A 21659-nucleotide genomic window follows, 5' to 3' on the forward strand; every position below is an offset into this window, starting at 1 on the left:
GTTTGCTAACATTATAAGGCATGTAAACCATATACACTGTGGCTGCAAAATCACTTGTGATTCCAAGTTTTTGCACTGACAGATACAGAAATAAATGATAGCTGGGATCCAAACAATTGCAGTTTCTGGTCCTGGTATAATGCAAACACTAAACAAGTTACATACATATTTCTTAAGTAGAAACCATCCCTTATATAAGCATCCATACCGTGATTCAGATTCATCAAATCACATAACAACGTAAAATACACATAACAAATCGTATGCAAAAGACACATGCACTAATCCGCCACCGGTTGTCAATGCAAAAACATTAGTGCAACAACTAAAATAATTTGCACGTGAGAGTATTATACAAATACAAAAGAAGAGCAAGAAAAGCTGACATACATGAGATTTTTGACGAGGTGTAAAATACAAAGTATCTAAATATGTATCTAGCACAGGTACCTTCATGAAATAAATTCTAGTATAGCTTGGGTTACTGAGTGCGGGTTAGTGTTCGGGAGATGTTGGTACAGATTACCATGCACATGGCACAATGTGACCCATGTATCCACAATCTCTTGTACCTCGCTCGCACAGAACTGTCTGTTTCAAAACTTAAAATCATGGTCTCAATCAGGGACGTTCATTCCGATAAGACACTACTAGATGCCATCTGACATTTCGCATGCAACACACGGACACTGCCAGGGCAGAAACAGGACAATATCTCAGATTTCAAGGATAGACAAGGAACATGACAGGTAAAAGAAACATTCATATTATATGATTTTATAGAATATACACAATGAAAGTCTAATATAGAAATGCGACTAGTATTAAGGTTGATTAAGCTCATTTTGCAGAGGAAAACAAGATAACCCTTTGATATCAATATCTCTGGCGTTTCTTATTTCATTATGGTTTAATATTCGTGGCGGGCTGGGATCGATTCCTTCATAAATCAATGATCAATGATAAAATGATTTTAGATGTGGAAATGTTATTTTATAACGTATATATTATTGCTATTAGTAACAAACGTTGTTATGCCGATATCAGAAGTTCATTACGACATTCGAGTTTCAATAAGAATGGTTCATTCTCTTGAAGTGTTCTTTATTCCATGTTTTCACAATGAAAACAAACATTTTGCTGGAACGAACGGTGGATTCAACCTATACCCTGCTCTAAATCTGCCCATTGTTATTACTATTATCATGAGCATTATTATTATTATTATTATTATTATTATTATTATTATTATTATTCACGTATAGTAGCAGAGTGTAATCAAATCACAACTTTTCTCTCCATTCTCAAGTAACTAACACAGGAAAAAGTCACCTACTGCTTTAAAGAAAAATCTTGATGAGACTCAATAATATGTGGACATTTTAAATAGAAGAGATATGTTACCTTTATATTTTTTTTTAATACGATATCCTTGTTTAGATGAAAACTCCATACATTTCAATGAAGGTTCTATTATCTCCAACGGAATTATTTTTGATACATTATTACGAATCTCTTGGAAGGTCTGCAATCCCTACTCACTCACCTACACATAGCATTAGCACACTTTTGGAAGGAGGTATACATTATAAAGAGCGGCAGATGCGATCGGATTCCTTAGGTGTGGTACACTTACAATATAAGAAAAAGGGGAAACACGATATAGATCAGCGTATATATGTTTTATCGTTCGCAGGAACGTTCATGTTAAAAGGTGACGTCATAATCGTACAAAATCTGAACATCCATCCATCCATACATACATATATACATACATGCATACATCCATCCATGCATCCCCATCCATCCATCCATCCATCCATCCATACATACATATAGACATTTATCCTCAAACAAAAGCACGCCCTTTGTGTGTCTGTTCTATTCATAATCACCTACTCATGAACTGATTGAATTATTAACTAATTTTTAAAATAAATGCATTGTCTGCAACGATTGTATAAGCTGGTAAAAAATATAATGTTTCTATATAGCATACGCCATTTATTTACAGGGACCGTTTTTATTTTTCTGGGAGTTGTCATCGGAATAAACATATCTTCAAGCAGTAAGTACATCATAACTAATATCAATATTATTGATAGATTTGTGAATTCAGGTACATAGAGAAAATCTCATGATCTCTGGGAAATTTCTGTAAACTAATGATAGTTATTGGTTCTTCTCCTAAATTATAATATGCCTCTGAATAATATACACGAATCGCATTCGTCTGTATCACTCTACAGACGCTGTTGTTAGTCTGATTCCGTAACATCACTGTAAAATATGGAACAATTACACCAATGTGCTGCACATTCTTGAGACATGAAAACAGTAGCTCTCTGATTGGATCAAGTATATTTTTCAAACATGTATGCATAGCTTCAACATTCCTATGCCAACAATAATCCAGCATTCTGTTGAGTGGAGATCTCAGTCTTTCTTTCAGTTCCACGTCGTCTGCATCGAGTTTGAAGTGTGTATATCTGGTGGTATTCTTCTGTGAGCAAAACCTAACTATCAACCGCATGAATCCACAAAATATCCCTTACGATCGACGATACCAATGACTGATAATGACACCTAGTAAATTAAAATTAACCACACTAATGAGAATAAGAGTAACAAAGTTTTAGCAATGTTATCTAAAAAAAATAATTTGGTTATAATCGCATTAGGTAATCCGTTAATCTTGAATTTATTAGTTTATTATATAATGGTCCTACCACGTACAGCAGGAAAGGTTAGTTCAAAGATATCCGAAAAACATGTTCGTGTAAACATGTAAACCTACACTGTGTCTAGATTCCACTGAGTTTAATGTTTCCTTCAAAAACGACCACTTCCATTTACAGACTATATGCAAAAGTACTTACCTCCGACACAGATGACCTCAGAAAATTAAGATTTGACGATGGAATTTTCCAATGTGCATGGTGAATTTTGCGCTCTGCAAACCCTCTTACTGCCACATCTTTATGAAGCATTTTACTTAATTTAAATTAAAATCAAGACACGTATCAGATTGATCGTAACAAGTCATTACAACGAATAAAGGAAAGGTGTTAACTGGGTGGAACAATTTTGTAAGACTCCTTACATACATCGTAGAAAAGTCCTCTTGGAAGATTGATCAGTAGAGGAAATGAGCTTCTTCTTTAACTTAAGTCCTTATTATTAATATGAAGTTATTATTATTATTATTATTATTATTATTATTATTCGTGTTTGCCAAGTAGGGTGGTGTAGACATAATTTACAAAACTGTAAAACTGTATGGCAAATCGCCTAATAGCAGAGAACCTTTCGTTGTAGCGAAGATGTATAAACCATACGACTGATGACATAATGGCTGTTCATGCAGTGTGTAATCGATTAATCGATTTCTAGCGTCATGGCTTCTTGAATCATGCAAAATTTGAAGTTCTATTATATTTACCTGAATGATGTACATCTAGAAATAGGAAATTATGTCACTGGACGTGTTATAATCTGCATCATTGCACATGATATACCTTTCTTACGTCCTACAGGGGTAGGTATATGTTAGTTACAATAAGTGATTCTTCTGTTAAGGTTATTAATACAAGCGTAATATTTTTAAAAGATGCATCAAGATAACGGTCATTTTTCTTGGGTATGCACTACCATCTGATCACACTGAATGCCACGAGTGTCTTGAGATCCTCTGATACAGTTTGCAAGGTTATTTATTCAACAACAATGACGCAGAGTGAGGGAGAGACACGGTAGTAGATGTTTTGTATTAATCTCCTCAACAATATTGTTATTAGAATTAGGAGAAAATAACACTGGTAATTTGTGAAAAGTAAATTCAGGATCTGACAGGAATACTTGTAATCGATTAACAGCACTTTTCTGAAAATAAAATAATGAAATATATGATCAGCAATTTATATTCGTGCACAACATTATCCCGATTGTTTCCCATAATGCCATTCTGCATCCCGATTTCCATAATACAAACCATTGCTGGTCTTACGAGAGATTTTGGTGTCTTAAATCGGTAAATGATTGAAAATAACCATACTCGAAATTAAACAGCACAAAATAGGCCATATATATATAAATGGCGGCCATTATAACCGGTTGAGGAATTACCTGTGAAAACCACGCTCAAAACCACCGACCCTGGAAATTTCACGGGAGCCTACTGGCAGGTTTTCTCACATACCCACACTGACTGAGCCCGAGACTCGAAACATTTGTAGTTTTGAAAGAAAATTAAAATGACTGAAAGTTACGTTCACATACACTTACACACTAACACGCAAATTACACACACAAACACACAAAAAAACAGACACACACACACACACACACACACACACACACACATATATATATATATATATATATATATATATATATATATATATATATATATATATATATATATATATATATCCTGATTCGCTTTGCAGATGCATTAAGAATGTGCTATAACTGCGTTGGAGCTGCATCTGCTACAGACTGCGATAATATTAAAAGATGCGGCAGCAACGAGGTAAGGTTCGTCGGTCTATAGTGCTTTTGAAAGTTCTGTTCACATGTACGTTTATCAAACAATAAAAAGTAAATGTCTTCCGGCATTATTAAGTACCTTTATACTATTATCGTTCTTTTTCGTAAGCTAGAAATCAAAATATCAATCTTAATTGCCTTTTTGTTGGTCTCCATCATAACTTACCATCAGCAAACAATTAACCGGACTACAATTTAGAAAGAATCGTCATCTATAGTATATTCCAATATCTTAGTCTATGATAAATGGTCGTATATTCTGTATCTGTTTTATGTAAATTACACGACTCTATCCAGTCATCCGGCATCTGTTCGGGACTGTTTTGGAGTTTATAATTTCAGTGAGAGGTATGATTATAAGGACTCCCAGTGTGTTGACCTAATGGTTGATACTATTATAATGTCAATCAATTTTTAGCAACCGATGTTGGCACGATGATGTTTAGATCGTTGTCATTATAAAGACATCAATGTAGCAAATCAGGACAAACCTTTATTGACTCGTTACTGGCTGGTACGCCTTCTTAAGTAATTATGATTGAATTAATGTCTTGCTAAACTTAGTGTAGAGAGAGATCGATTGCATGTTACGGGAGAGTTTGTTTCAAGATGGTAAGATATTTTAAGAAGTGAAAGAATACACATGTAACATTTGGATTGGTACGTGAAGCGGACCACCAGCTGTGGTTATACCATTTTCTTTCAGGGTTATACAACGAACTACATCGAAGGAAAACTTTCTACGAACGTGCTACCTAGCCAAAGTTTATAAAACATACGCTACTGTAGGAATAGGAGTCTAGAGGAGCCTTTTTCGGGACCAAATTGTGTCCCGTAATATATTATTAGCATTGAAAATAACATAGCACAAACATTTGAAAATCTCGACCAACGTGAATTCTTGAAGCAAGTTAAACAAAATACTACGACAACTTCCAATAAACGACCAATTTGCATTGATGGAAACCATGGTCAGAATAATATATGCAACATGTGGAAAAATCATTTTGAAGACATACTCAATAGCGTTAAAAATGAATCGAATAAGAAGCACGTGCTTTGGGCATTTAACTTTCAGCTTTCACCTTCTGCTCGTATTGAGGTAATAACATTATCTGAGATCCAAAGTGCAATAACAAGACAAAAAAGGTGGTAAATGTCCAAGATCAGATTATATTTTTATATGTGGAACATTTAAATTTTCAGATACTAGACTTCATGTGCTATTGATGATTTTATTTAATTGTATGTTTCTGCATTCCTTTGTACCAGATGATTTCACAAAAGTTACAATTATAAAGCTAGTAAAGAGAAAAATTGGTAACCTGGCGGACAAAAATAACGGCAGACTTATAGCTCTTACGACTATTATTTCAAAAATATTTGAATGCATCATACACAAAGATGTGAAGTCGCAATCTCCGATAATCAGTTTGGTTTTAAAACGCAGCATTCAACAGATTTATGCATATATGTCTTTAAGGAAACTGTCAGCTGTTATGTAGAACATGGCAAGCCATTTGTTCGTATGCTTTTTAGACGCTAGCAAAGCATTGGATAGGGTCAGTCAATGGACACACGTTAAAAAATTGATTGATATTAAAACACCTGTTTACATAGTGCATACTTTTGTTAACTGGTATGGCAAACAGTTGTAATATCCAGCACTTTCCATGTAGACAATGGGATGAGGCATATTAGTATTCCTTCACCTTTCGTTCTCCATATATATACAAGAAATAAACCGTAAGCTCGGTCAGTGTTACGTGGGGCTACGTCTGCCACCAAATGTGTTGTTTCTTTACAATTTTAGTTCTGCTGATGATATGTCATTGATAAGTCCTTCTATCACAGGTTTAAGAAAATTATTACAGATATATGAACAATACGCATTTGAGAATGATATCATCTATAACAGAAAATGTCAGTATGCATGGTCTTTCAGCCAACTTCTTTCAAATTACCATCTCCTCCCCTTGTACATCTTAACGGCAATGTTCTTACGTACGTAAGTCAACAGTTAAATGTATCTGGGTCATATTTTGAAATAATGAAGATATGATGTGACATTTCCGCTTGTTGTGTACTCGAACAAACATGCTTCTAAATAAATTTAAGATTTGCTCATTGAATATCAAAATTAGATTATTCAAATCTTATTGCTGCACCATGTATTGTGCTCCTCTGTGGACAAAGTTTAGTGAATGTATGAAAAGAAAACTAGTTATTGGTTATAATATTAGTCTTCGTTTTTATTAGTTCTTCCTAGGTGCCTCCAAAATGTTTGTAAATTATAATGCATTCAGAATTTAATGAAGTAATGAGAAAGTATTGTTCTCAATGATGACAAGAATATCTAATAGTACGGACTGTATATAGAAATCTCTTTGGAACTAAGACATTCAATACAATTCTCCTATTATCAGTAGATGGACCAAAATGCTATTTAAATGTGCCATTTAATTTCATTCTTAATAATGCAGGGCGCAGTTAATTGTGTAAATGTATCTGTATACTTGTATGTATAATATATATGTTCTTTTATGGTTACATTTTTTCAAAACTTTATATCTATATTTTAATTTAGTGTGAAATAAAGAATTTTTATTTTATCTTAAAGCCGAGAAAGGAGTCGTTAGTCTTAGAGAACGACGTTACTTTATTGATACTGGTTTTATATGCACAACTCTTATATAGACCTGAGATACTGAGAAAAGATCAACCCGTCATCGTAAGACGATACAAACGTTGTTAGAACGTATTCTTAAGGCCTAGTTAGACGGATAGCTACGTAATGGATTAAATGAGAAGGAATTGCTTGGCACAAGTATGCTTTCTTCAGACAATCACGACACTTTAAGTCCAAAAATGATTTTGTACGGAAAGCGATGCAAAGACCACCATTGAACAAGGTTTATATATTTTTGCAGGAATGCTTTGAGGAGGAAGTCGTTACTAGTCATAGTAACATTTTTAACTCCGGTTGCAGGTCAAAAAGAGTAAGTATATGCTGTAGGGTCTTATATCGATATTTGTGTCTAAGAAACGCTTTTATTCTTTCTAATAATGAATGCATATTATTATTATTTCCAGTAATGTTCACATCTTTAGGCCTGTATCTATCCATTCATATGTATGTTGGTCTGTTATTATGCAAATTTGTCTTTTTCAGTTTTGTTTTCAAACATTTTGATCGACGTTTCTGTTTGTAACCTAGTTATCTGACGCCCCCCCCCCCCATCTCCATTCATCAGAATGCAACCCAGTTAACTTCCTCTCCATGTATATATCCATGTATTTGTCTGCATTACACTTGGATCTCACAATACAAGCGGTGTGATTTACGAGTTGGATTAATAATTCTAATCAACAGCATTGCAGTGTGTTGGCAAGATACTGAATTGAAAACAATATAGCCAACACACAATCGTCAATGTATTTAGCCTGGGATTATGTTTCTCTATAACGAATTGCCGAGAGTTTAGAAATTACAAAAAACGAAGAGTATATTACAGTGAATGATCGTATATTGAAATATTATGCACTGGAAGTATATGTAAAACCCTCCCCCGGTGAGGAGAACAAGCGCCTGAGTTTACCCACACCATCGTTAGAGAATATAGAGGAATATTTACAACATAATTTTTTTAAAAATATATATAAGACGTTCGATGACAATACGACACAATCAGAAGGTGTATGCCTTGGAAAATATGAGGACTGTCCAGAACATAACGTTACATTGCCTGAATTGTTTTTCCGCGTAACATCTGCTTGACGGCTATGACTTTTATTGTGGTGGAATTAGCGAAGAACCGTAACAAACGACTGTGCAAGAAACAGCAAAAGCGTTCAATGTTCAACGTGGGATGTGAATGTTCTTTTTCAAAGGTATCCACTTTCGAGATTAATCCCTGATTAGAGTCCTCATTAGCAATTCCTGCGTATACATAGGTCTGAAGTATTATTCATCAGGTGGATGGTTAAATCATAAAACAATAACTTGTTCGCAATCATCCTATAAAGCCACCCTGACCGCTCATGTGGCCTAAGTGGTTAGGACGTAAGTCCCGGTTGTGGGAAATCGCGAGTTCGAACCTCGGCAGAGTCATGCCAGAGACTTTAAAAATGGTACTAGCAGCTACTTCGCTTGTCGCTCAGCATTAAGAGGCAAGCGTTAGGACTGATCGGCCTGATGTTAGGATAATGTGACTGGGTGAGACATGATGCTACATGTCTTTGGCATGATGCCCATTGCCAGTCATCGCTATACACGCCACACTGCAGACATCGTAGTAATATGACTGCAACATTGTTAATGCTACCTCACAAATCCAAATTACCCCCCCCCACACACACACATACATCTTAAGTGTGCCTTATATTTTGTTATTAACGCAGCAACAGTCCGACACGGCTAATACTACAGACGTTTAACTTTAGTAATAGGTTTCAGCATCAATTTCAACGGTTGATACACGCAACGTCAAGAACAATTTTGTTGAGGGTCATTGAGAATTTTTTGAGCCATTGCTCTCAGTCGGATATTGGATTTGTCAGAATGCCACAAGGTTATTTTTATAGACAAAGACAGATTATTCCGCATGAACAACGTCATCGATATTTTTAGACGTACATTTTATGATGCTAGCACAGATTTGTTGTCGATATTAACATTATAGATGCCCGTGCTAACCCATTCGCTTGCTACAGACGACCATTTGCTGTCGGTTCTTATGCAACCACAGACAGCAACACAGGGAAAGGGAGAACCGACAAGTTTAGGGCGATTGTTTTTAATGGTACGTTTATAACATCTAGGCCTTGATAAATGTTGAGATCTTGTATTAAAATGTCCATCCGAGCCTTCTATCCTCGGTCTGCGAAGGTATCGTGTGAACCGCCTCACTTGTAGGGGGTGTCCATGAGGAAAACAGGGCTTTTATAAAATAACTGACTTATCGTTGATGTTCTGACAGGTGATTTGTACTTAAATCGTTGTTTTAAGTATAATAATAATTAGTGATTCTGCTTGCTATCGGATCTCGCACAGCTATGCTAGCTCGACAACGACTAGAGACTGTTAAGAACAATCTCTCCGTCCATTATTCTCTCAAACAGAAGGTACAACAGAGTCAGGAAGCTCAAGTGAAAAGTACAGAAGGTACAGAGCAGTTATTTAAACCAATTGTCAAACCAACTCGAGAACATTTTACAGCAACCGAGGCAACAAAAAAAGCCCCTGAGACACTACATGCTAATAGTGCTGGTCGTCCAACATACTAGATACATTTACTGAAGTAAGGTATTGCCGCTATCATGGATAAAGTCCAAATACTTGATATTGCTGAGTTAGGATAGAATCGTATAGATCCATACGTAAAACCCAAATATATTTGCAGTCTTAATGATGTTGATTGGGTTAAAGATGTATATCGCGTTGCTAGTAATAGCCAGCAAGTCAAATCTAAATAAGAGATCTATAAAATTGACATCTTTAGCAAAGCATTAGAGGCATATGCTGGAATAATAGAACAGGAAAGGGAAAAATAATGAAGTAATGGAACGTCACCTTGAAAATGCAACAAAAGAAAGTAGCAAATAAAGCGTAAAAAACTCGAACTCAAGCAAGGAAAGAAAGAGGAAAAAGCTGCGTCATAGGCTGTGCATCAGCGCACTGTGGAACCATGACCAGATTTGCATCACAAATCGTCACCTGAAGAAAACATTGAAGAGGGACTAACCTCTCGTGGTCGTAAACAAAGCAATGAAGAAATGTAACCCATGAATCGCAGGCGAATCGCGATAAACTTTTCCCCATTAACGTCATCGCTGATGTTGATCGACTAGAAATTCTGATTGGTGGAAGACGACCGGGAAATCATTCTTATAAGATTATATATAAAGCAGCTGCTATTTGTCAGCATTCATTCACAGGTGGGGTCATGGACAGACACGTCTATCGGGAAGTTTTCAATAAATTACTGATGATCACAAATGCGACTGAGGACGACACAATTAGACTGGTGATAACAAAATAACATGATTATACACAATGTCCAACGTAGGGCCTTAATAGTCCGGGTGATATATTCATCCTTTCTAGTATTTAAAGTTATGGAGAAGGCAACGGTTATGTTGTTCAAAACGTTCAGAACGGTTGCCCCAAAGGAGATTACGATTGCAAAACATTATGATTGAAAGATACCGAGGTCGTTTGTGATAAATCTACTGGCGCCGTTGATTGTTGTGCTGGTTAAGCATTCACAGCGGTCAAAGACAGATTCGCAATATTACTACGATGAAAACCGCAGCCAGTACAACTACCTAGCACCGATGTAATGCCAGTAAGTGTAAATAAAAAATAAAGCAAGCTGCAGATAAACAGTTTAAAGAATTAGCCGGCGTGTCACTGACAAACCAATAAGCTACCGAGGGAGAAAACAATTTAACCACACATTTAATAGCAGAAATGGGCTGACTCGACGGCGTTTTAAACATCAGTTAATATTAGTGAATGTTCAAACATATATCTGACCCTGCAATTGACACAGAAGCGCTCGTCTTCAAGGTTTAATCCGTGATCTGTTATCAGTATTATCCTTATGATGCACGTGTACCCGACCCACTTGGAAGAAATGAACTTTAAGTTCAGTATGCAAGCAGATATTTCTTGCCCGCCAGGGCATTCATTGAGATCGAAGGTCAACGTGTGAAAGCATATAGTACTGGATATGGAATTTGAGATTGAGCTAGCTTTGTTTGTTGACATGTATGGGGCGAGATCAGAATGCTGATTCCGGTTTGCAGATATCCATGTGGAATTTCATAAAATTATATTTGATGTATTATTTCTCGCTGGAATCCTTAGAGTTGTTAAGACACTCAGTCGTTAACATACATTTTCGAGCTCATGTGGGAGCACCAGCAGCAGCAGTTACTGGTTACAGAACCATTGCTCTGATCTTATCGGACAAAACAATACAGCACGAAGATGTTGTGGACGAATGAGGACAGTCCATTCATGATGTTGTTTGAAATGTCCCATTAGGACGTTAATGTTACCCTGAGACCTGGTCAGATGAAAATGATATAGTCGGCATCGACAAAGAAATGTGAACTAACAATATTACTGAAATCAACGGCATTGCAAGGCCCATATACATTATTGTTGACCGAATGTTAATTTAAATACTTTATTGACTCTACGAAATCAAAGACTGGTATTAAACTTGTTCTTTATACTAGTGCGATCAACGATACAATAAATACTGGTGACGTATTCCACGTCTTGCACCTATACCAACCGTGATTGCAGTCGTAGCTTCAGCTGTTGAAGAAGCCTAGGTGCCTTGAAACCGCTCGCAGGATGGCGTTGAAAAAGTCGGCGGGGCAGGGTCAAGTGACTGACCGAATTACCTAAATTAAAACAAAAAAGGGACGGGGCCTACAATTAACAGGAACGATCCATTGCAGGGTTCGGTACGGTCAAGGTCTGCAACTACAAGGAACATTTCGCTAAGCCAGTTTCCTATGTCCATTTTTGCTTTACTTGATGCTTCCAGTCAATTAAGAACTAAAACATTTGGATGGGATTTATGTGATATAAATTACCAAAAGAACCAAACCGCTTTGAAAATGATATCTTAATCAAGATGATCCATGTAGTGTTGTTTAATTTGATTCGCACGGATTAAAACTACCAAAAGAACTTTTAGGGTATATCGCTGCCCTGAAGTTAGAACCTACCCCCGATCTGGTGTTCAACGTAACCAACGCGGACGCGGATGGATACACCTATAAGTGGTTCAGAAGCGCTTCCAGTACTTACCACCATATCAAGATGATCAGCAAAGCTTCATAAAGCCGTACACGTATGCACTTGCGGTCGTTTGAAACAGGTTAATAATTTATAATGGTAGATATTTACAGAAGATCTCATGCCGCTAGGGATAAAGCTAAACTTGGTCCTGGTGACATTACTTTGTCATCGTATGAGACTAAAGATGGGCTTGCTGATCTTATGACACTTAGTGGGCTTGACGAGGTCGAAGTTGATTTTTCTTCAGGATCATAATGAAATGTTAAAGACGAGCAATATTAAGTGGGTCGATGTTATCCGACGAGTTGTAGGTGTGGCCAGCGATAACTTTGTCGTATTTACTGATGGCGGAAGAATCATATACTCATGGGTACCAATCGCGACCATCAGAAAGGAGTTCAATAAACATGTTGTTAAAACCGACAATACAATGACCGGTAAACTCAACATGAACCGACTTAGAACTGTTCTTTGGATAAAACCAGCGTCTGACTACGACACCTCAAAAAAGAAATTGGTGGACGACAAAGACGCAATGATTGTTTGTAAATTAGCCACGTTGCAATCTGAGTATGATGTTCACGTAAAAATGCTTATGTGTATTCGCGGGAACTTTCAGTGACTTAATACAAATTTGGAATATTTCTTTAGAAATGCAGTGGTCGACAATGTAAATCTGGTTGAAATTAATACAAAACTCGGTGATCTAGCAAACGCTCAAGAATCAATCGCCACGATCATATATATATATATATATATATATATATATATATATATATATATATATATATATATATATATATATATTCGAGTAGAACGCAGAGTGCATTAGAAAGATTGAAGCGGACGCAATACATACGACTTCCATCATCAACGTTGCATACCTGGTGGGGTCTGGTTAAGCATCAGGGGCCAGGCATAATAATACAATCAGACATACCCTTGAGGTCATCGGCGTGTATAGGATATCAGAGATCAGTTCTGTGCGATTGAGTATATTTAGACATAACAACGGCGTCATTCAACCAATCGATGTTCTTTAACTCTGACAGTCGTTTGTTGTTTGAGTGTGTGTGATTTAAATTTTTAACCAAGCATTATAACAATTTCCAGTCATATCGCTACGATGTCTGCAGTGTGCCAGTTTAAAGCGATGTCTAGCACTGGGGCATCATGCCACAGACATGGATATCCCACCCTGTCACATTATCCTGACACCAGGTCGACCAGTCCTTACACTAACCTCTCAATGCTGAGCGCCTAGCGAGGCAGCTGTTTGTACCATTTTTTGATGTCTTTGATATGACTCGGCCGGGGATCGAACCATGACCTCCCCATCATGGAGATGCTCTAACCACTAGGCCACCGGAGCTCCGTGGTCAGTTGTTCTAAATCAGAATACGGAGGAAATATTCATAATTGATCCCATAGACAAAAAGGTAAATGTACTGGTGGTGTCTTATATATAATATTTGACAATAGAAAACAAATAATAGCAGGTGCATTGTATTCATCAACAACGTTATGTATCTATGTTTGCAGTAGTCGCTTGAGCAACAATGTTAATCGGTACGTGATCGGCGACGTATGTGATAGCACCCGCAGTTGGAATCGTTTGGTCTATATTCGTCGGCGTTGCTCATATTCATAATATTATCGCGAAAAAAAACTATCAGCATATGCGAGTAGGACATTACATAAGCACACAGATACACTGTCGACGGCGACAATTGCACATACCGCTATATCATCGCTGATATAATCTGAGATGAAAGACATCGAATTATAAGATGATGAATTTATTGCAATCAACAGTATTTTTGTCGAGCTTTAGTCATTGATGAATCCACATTTAGAATCAGTTCAAATATAATAAGGACAGCAGAAATTACTACACGACTGGAGAAAATTAACGCAACTACGCCGACGATTAATATCATGTCATCAGCGTCACCTCAGCCGGAATTTGACACCAGCTTGAGGAAGGGACATAATGGTCTCACTGGTATTCGCGTATAAAAAAATAAGGATGATGGAATGCCCGAATATCGTCGGCATTCCAACAGGAACATATAAAATCGTCAAAACAGTAATGGACGTCATCGCTGAATCAAATATATTAATGGAAACGTATCAATGATCGCTATCACAGAACACGAGACAACGCTAAGCGCCGTTGAAACACGAACGGCAGATTTCGCCGCTAATATAGATCAGTTTTCGATTAGAACTGTGTTGTGATGGCAAGAAACTATCACTGATAATCGTCCTCTTAAACAGAACGATCAAACCTGACTTGGGGCTGGGGTAGAGCAGAGCACGATCCACCTCAGATTCGATCTTGATGTTAATTCAGGGGTGGGCATATCTTTAAGCAACCAGTGATACGCCAATTAGAAGATAATGTTAAACGATACAAAGAAACTATGAAACAAACACGACATGGAATTGAAGCTATTATGAAAGCTATATGAACACATTTTCACAACTACTTTGATAATATCCAAATGAAGAATTACGGGTTAGACTTGCTTCTGAAATCTTTACTGTCCTAGCTGTGATAGGATACGTAATGAAATATGTTAGCAAACTCCGTGAAGAGATAATGACGGGAGCAGAGTTCGGGTCCAGAGAGCATCGCCCATTTCCCTTTGGAAACGTTTATCTAATAATGAAATATATGCATCTTGAGCTTATTATAAAATTACCATTGATGAAATACTAGATCAGAAGTTGATACTGGTGGAATTGAGAGTCTAGAGATAAATTTTCCAGTTCCAGAAATTGATATATCGGTAATTGAGAAAAATGATTGATACTCATTTGTCACAATTGGTTCGAAAATGGAATCAATGGAATGAACATAATTCTCAAACACAACAACGATCCAGGTGGTGGTGGTCATCATATACCGTCGACGATTTATTTAAATCTTATCTGTGATGCTGTGGATAGTAATTATCAGGCTGGATCAAAATGGACTTCGATCTCAGCAAGCACATCAAGGATATATTTTTATAACCTTTCTCCTGAGGATACCCTGGCCATTTGATTGTGTCCGTGCCCACTAATCATGTATATTTACGCTCGCATCATCCGTCTTCACGATTACGATTTTTTTCGGAACGATTAATATAGACTTTTACTTGACATCCCCGGAGAAGAATTATTTGTCAGAAATATATGTCAGGGACTGAAACTGAGCGATGAAAAATAACTAAAAAGATAACACTCCGAATAAAGAAAAGGAAATAATATGTTATATGTATTGATGCTGGCAAGCTCCCGGCTTAGGCTGCCTATACTTGTTTTTCGGTGAATTGTGGGCATGGCGGTAGAGTGAGTGCTCCGCCGCCACACATTGCCCGAATAATCACATGCTTAGATTGCTTGCAATCGAAGTCTTTGGGTTACTCCACAAATTTCGATAGCTGTTTCAAATGTACAATTACCAACGTTTTTTTTTTCCTTCTCATATTGTCATGACATCGTTGATCAATTTTCTCAATGACGCTTCTCAGACGAACACATTTACTAATCGCGCTATCCTTTTTGACAAGTGCAAGGTAATTTTACATTGCTTTTTGAGCTATTTGATTAATCGATATTCCGCTGCTAAAGTATATATACCATCCTCTTGTTGCTCTTGTATAATTTTACAATCGTTGATTTTTTTGAGGATCATGTGTAATACCATCCAGCCTTAATTTCTCAATCACGTTAATATTTTCCAGGTTTATTATACAATAAATATATTTAATTAAGCGTTTTTAAAATCACCAAAAGGAGACGACCGTGCTCAGGTGATGTCCATTTGTTGTGTTTCCAAGGATTTAAACACGCTGCTAAGGTAAGATAAGGATGTAAATATATGTTATATTTACGGCCTCCAGGCACCTGTACTGATCAACATTAATTTGTGCTGGAGCAATGACCATAGCGATCCACTAGGTATCAAAAGACATTCTAGCAGGTTCAGAGGGATCTAAGCGACCTGACCTTCTCAAGGAATTGTGGGTCTAGGTCAGGTAATTCATAATAATTATACATATTAAATATTGGTTTTCAGTTTATATATTTTACATCATCACCCCCACGCACAGCTGTCTCCCTACTTTATAGAAAAATAATCCGGTATTTCTAATAAAGCTGAGGGATCTTTTGCAGCGGCAATTTCTAATTTCGCCATGGCGATTTGCCTCATAATCACAAAAACTGACAAAACTGGAATGTCTTCTGAATTCATCATCAACGTATACTTCCTCCATTTATATATACTGAGTTTAGGAAAGATGGAGCAGCGCACGATAGGTCAACGTTCTGGATTGATAATCCTGGGATTGATCTCCGTGACAATGTTTTCATCAGTGCGACGATGATTGAACAAAGGGCAAGAATATTTATTGATCGTCTAAGGGATGATAAGATGTGCTCTTTAGGATCAAGTTTTTTGTGGCTGGCTGGAAATCGTGGCTTGGTCAGCACATCGCTGTTTAGATAAAAAGTCTAAGCCTGTAATGTTGACAGGTATTGACAGGCCGTATTACGTAAAAGCATATCCTGTGACAGTCGTTGTTCACGCGCCTCATACGGTTAACGAACCTAATGTTGATGCTCTTCAACCGTTACGAACTGGTATCTTAAACTGCATATCTCAAAGGGGCACATAACACGCGACTATGAAATAGATCGATATTATTATGCGCAAAGGTAACAAGCGAATGCACCGAAAGTGTAAATGAGAACGGAGTCAAAAGAAAAGAAATCGCCGCCTTGCGAACAAAAATAAAACTATAAAAATTTCCTATACTAGTAAAAACAATAACGGACGAGGGTTAATACTATTCCAGCGACTATCAAACAATATGCTTCCCGATAGTAATAGTTGACACAACGCTCAAGAAAGCGAAACACATTTCCACCTCACAAAACTACCAGATTGTATCACGCTAATATGTTTGATGTATTAATAATATTTATAGCATTATCACAAACGATGCAGTATCAATCTGGCTGTTTCAGAGTGATCAAGAATCCGATGATGGGCTTTGGTTACTTCGTGCTACCTTCTGGCAAACAATATCGTCCAAAATATGTATATCAGCAAATGATATGGGTGGTATTAAAATAGCAGACAACACCAATCTCGTCGATGAATTGCTGAATAATTGTTTTACAATCTCATCTCTCGTTGTTCATTTTGCCTAACAAAGGAAAACTCATGGACCATAACACCAAGGGATATAATTGAGTATATACAGCATTCATGTATTTAATTTGACACTGTAGCCTTTGAAACACAAACTAAAATCCCGAGAATTTTATTTATATTCGTATATTAGCTTGTTTTCTTTAAAATTGTCTTGAAAACGGCGAATGCAGGTCGCATTTTAAGCGATTTGGCCTTCCAACGCACTAAGTGATACAATCTGGTAGTTTTGTGAGCTGAGAAAACAGTCCGCTGTCGGTGCATCCCATTGATTTAACTGTATTTGACGATATCGAATCATTTTAGTTTGTCAAAAATATTCATTCAGTTTTTCCTGTTTGGCTGTGGCGTCATTTTAATAAATCAGACCCAGAAATATATCCATGTGTCTGATGAAAAAAATATACGTAGTTGGGGCCCTGTAGCATTATTGTGGTTCATGCTTCATAAACAACACCGTCATCGCTGACGGAGAGTGAAGCAATAACAAATAAAAATCTTTCTACCTAACTTAGAAAACATCGATAAGGAAGATATATCGATTACAAAAGATATGGGACGAAAAATCATTGGCACATTTACGCACGTAGCCTGATCCGATAAAAAGAGCCGTTGCACAAGGTTAATCATGGGCGAAGTAGAACCTGATTTTATAATTGCTGATACTGCGCGAGAAGGTGTGCTTTCCATCAGGGTTAATGCTGACCTACTGATGGAACTAAGATAGGTACTATTATCAGTTACTGTGACGGTGATTCTCCGCAGTTTACTCACCGCATGATCATATTTCGTAACATAAAACAATTTAGCTTAATGGCCCTAGTGGTTCTTGTAAAACAAGTCGTTCGTTTATAGTGGAATCCAGTGACCCACACCGACATGATGGTTTAACAGCTACACACAGGCTTTCTAGATAAAAGAGGGGGTTAAGGGCAATACTTATCAAAGCTTCTTTCAATAGCGGGATCGGATGGGAGAAAAATATATTCCAAAATCATTTGGGACAAAATATACAGTGTGTCCAAGGAAACATTAACAAAATGCATAGAAAGGTAATTATCATGTGCGTTGATCAATGACTACATCCTCATTTTACAGGAGAACCACCAAACAAATGGCTAAAAATATGTCGATTATTACAAGGAAATTTTAGAAGACCAGAAGGACGTGGACGAATCATTACAAGCTCGAAAGGTAATGATGAGACAAAAACCCGACAGGATTCGAACTGCGATATTGCGCATCGTCCATTGATGATTTCTGGAACATGTGGTGCTCTAATGAGCTGACAGTCATATCCAGGAAAATAGTTCATTTCAAACTGAATTATTTTAGCACCATGAGGAGAAATCTCCCAAGTTACAGGTCCCATTGTGTTATCGTCTACCGGATAGTGGTCTTCGGTGTATTCTGGTTGATATTCTAGGTTCAGCGACCCAGCGAAAACTTGTTCTTAATGATAGTTTTCATGTTTCCATTGAAGCAGGTATAGCCATCATGACTGTCTCTAGGATATGTAATAACGATTCATTCATTGCACGGTTTAACAATCTCAGATACCAATATTTGGATTATCGATGATCATGCAGAATGGTCAAATTTTTAACAGAATCTCTCAGCTTCACAGAATGGTATGGACTGGAAATAATCAACCTCAGGATGTACCCGGCGTACCAATTCACGTAACATGAGTCCCCGGCACGTTAAGGATAGAGTTGGCTGAACATAAGATAGATGACAAAATAAATAAATGCGAGTTTGATCATGATCCTGAATTCATCATGGATTTGAAACAATGAAAAATAATGACTGCGTGCTTTGCAGCAATAATGTTATGGTAATATTTTTAAAATGACCCAAGACAATTTATCCTGGACAGACTCGATATTAATTTGGTGTATACACACGAAATTGTCTCGCTGACATGTTGTGAATGCAAACGATGTAGGGCGCCGCTAAATTAATGCCAGATCCACACCGGTCGCAACAATGAGTTTTGGTTTCAGACATTACCTGTAGTTGTTCTCGAAATAGGGGCCGCCGAATCTAGTGAGTAAATTGCAGGCATACCCGTAGATCTTATCACGCTGATATTTGATGTGTGGGTAAACTCCATATAGGATTAATTGCTCTTCGTGTTCACCAGGTTCATATAAATACATGACTTTGCCTTTGGTATACAGCAATGGTCTTGCTGGCGAATAGCGTCTCTAAGCCTGTGTGCTTCTTTGCTATTGCATCGATGGTTTTCGTTGCAATTCCACCTGTGACATTGTTGATTAACGCAGATATTACGCTTGATAGTCTTGCAAACCATTTACGAGACCGAGTGTCCTTCATCAGCAATTATTGGGAGTACTGATGTCAAAACATTCGCTGAGCAAGCGTTCGATTAAACTGCTTAGCGATTGCCTGATCACGATGTATGCCGTCTCGTTTCATCATTATCATTCTGCATCAGCGATGTTATGGCACCAATGCATTCTTTGCCAGGAACAACCTGTAGCTATCCTGGCCATTGTAAATAATCACGTCGATAAATCAGTTTAAACGCGGCTGCGATACGAGTTGCTACTTTAGTTGATAATGATTCCACTTCATTGTATCTGCTTGCAAAGTCAACGACCATGAGCGCGTATTTGTATGTGCATGTGTGTACATTGTCGTGGGGCAAAAACGAGATACCTTATTGATGAACTTAGTAGGGAGTGCTATCACCAAAACCGTCAATAGAAGGTCGTTTTAGGTAGTGGCAGATAGATTTGCCATGTTGTCTGTCGGGATGACCAATCTGCGGAGATATCACGCTTGAAACCCGCTGCATCAGCGAGTTTACTAATAGCCGGTTTTCATTTCCATTATCGTCCTTGACTAAACTAAATTGATTTCATAGTCATAATTATCAAGCAATTAATACAAAGTATCCACCTCTATTTCACCACTCATCAACCAGTTAGCCAGTGACTCCATATATTTTTATTCTTCATTGATATTAGCCTGTGAACAAGATTGACATCAGCACATAGTTTTTATTCGTAGACGTTGTCGTGCACATGGCATAGCATGATCAGTATCACTCACAGGAAATTAGCCAGCTTATCGTCGGTTTTCTTTGTCACGTTTGATAACAAGCCGTGTTCAAGGACCAAAATAATGATATCCTGCAAGAGGTTTCTCGCCTAGGATTCTTAGCCCATGAAGTTCCTGGTAATTTTCTGAGTGTCGCGGCGATATCACTACTCTTGAATGCCATATAGTTAGATGCTGTTGTCGATTCGTGAATTGCTGAAGACACAAACGTATATTTTGTATACCGCATTTTACGCCGTACCTGTAAGTGCCGATCGACGATACTTTGAAGTTGTTGTTCTTCATACAATAGTATTAATGACCATCTTACCTCTAATACAATGTACACTTATTATATACATAATAACATAGTCGTACAACATGAACGTGATTGATGTTTCATCACCACAAGAACAAGAACCAATCAAGCATCATTCAGAATTACAAATCCTATCCTCGGCAGTATCATCGGTCCGTCTGGTTCTGGTAGATCTCAGTTGCTACTCAACCAGATAATGAGATGGCTCAAATGGGTCAAACTGTATTTAGTAGCGCCATCAACAGAAGACCAGCGATGTTATAATGTCTTCAAGGAATTCAAAGAATCTGCAAAGAATTCCTTATCGCCCGATGAGGATGTTGTTCAAATTATCCTTGATATCAATGGCGATCTTGATGGTAGCGTTAATGATCTTGTGGTTTACGATGATGTCATACTTGAGGGAAAAAAAAAGCAAAATAACAAAACAAATCAAGCCAGAATATTTTCACGCGGCTGGCATAAAAACACGGATATGACATCCTATCTTACGTTAAGCAGCGACACTCTCAAATCCCGAAAGTGATCAGAGATAACTGTAATTTTTTGGTTATCTTTAATGGCGCCAATACACATACGTTTCGAAATACTCATCTGACTTGCTTTTCTGTGGATATGGACATTAATAAGTTCAAAAACATTTTTGCACATGTTTAGAAAAGCCCACATGGATTCATTATAGTTAATTCACA

At 37.3% G+C, this 21659-nt stretch overlaps 1 protein-coding gene across 1 annotated transcript in view; it reads left to right on the forward strand.

Annotated features, from left to right (window-relative positions):
• Positions 1-622: 622 nt before the first annotated feature.
• LOC149793821 (uncharacterized) overlaps positions 623-21659 on the forward strand; it is a 98544-nt gene continuing 77507 nt past the window's right edge. The window contains exons 1-4 of the mRNA XM_089966470.1: positions 623-749; positions 2015-2068; positions 4449-4531; positions 7479-7547. Coding sequence (XP_089822596.1) covers positions 743-749; positions 2015-2068; positions 4449-4531; positions 7479-7547 — 213 coding nt within the window. The 5' untranslated portion in view covers positions 623-742. The remainder of the gene's footprint in view (positions 750-2014; positions 2069-4448; positions 4532-7478; positions 7548-21659) is intronic.

This window comes from Sinohyriopsis cumingii, chromosome 8 (assembly GCF_028554795.1).
Source record: "Sinohyriopsis cumingii isolate HCF-2022 chromosome 8, ASM2855479v2, whole genome shotgun sequence".
NCBI lineage: Eukaryota > Metazoa > Mollusca > Bivalvia > Unionida > Unionidae > Sinohyriopsis > Sinohyriopsis cumingii.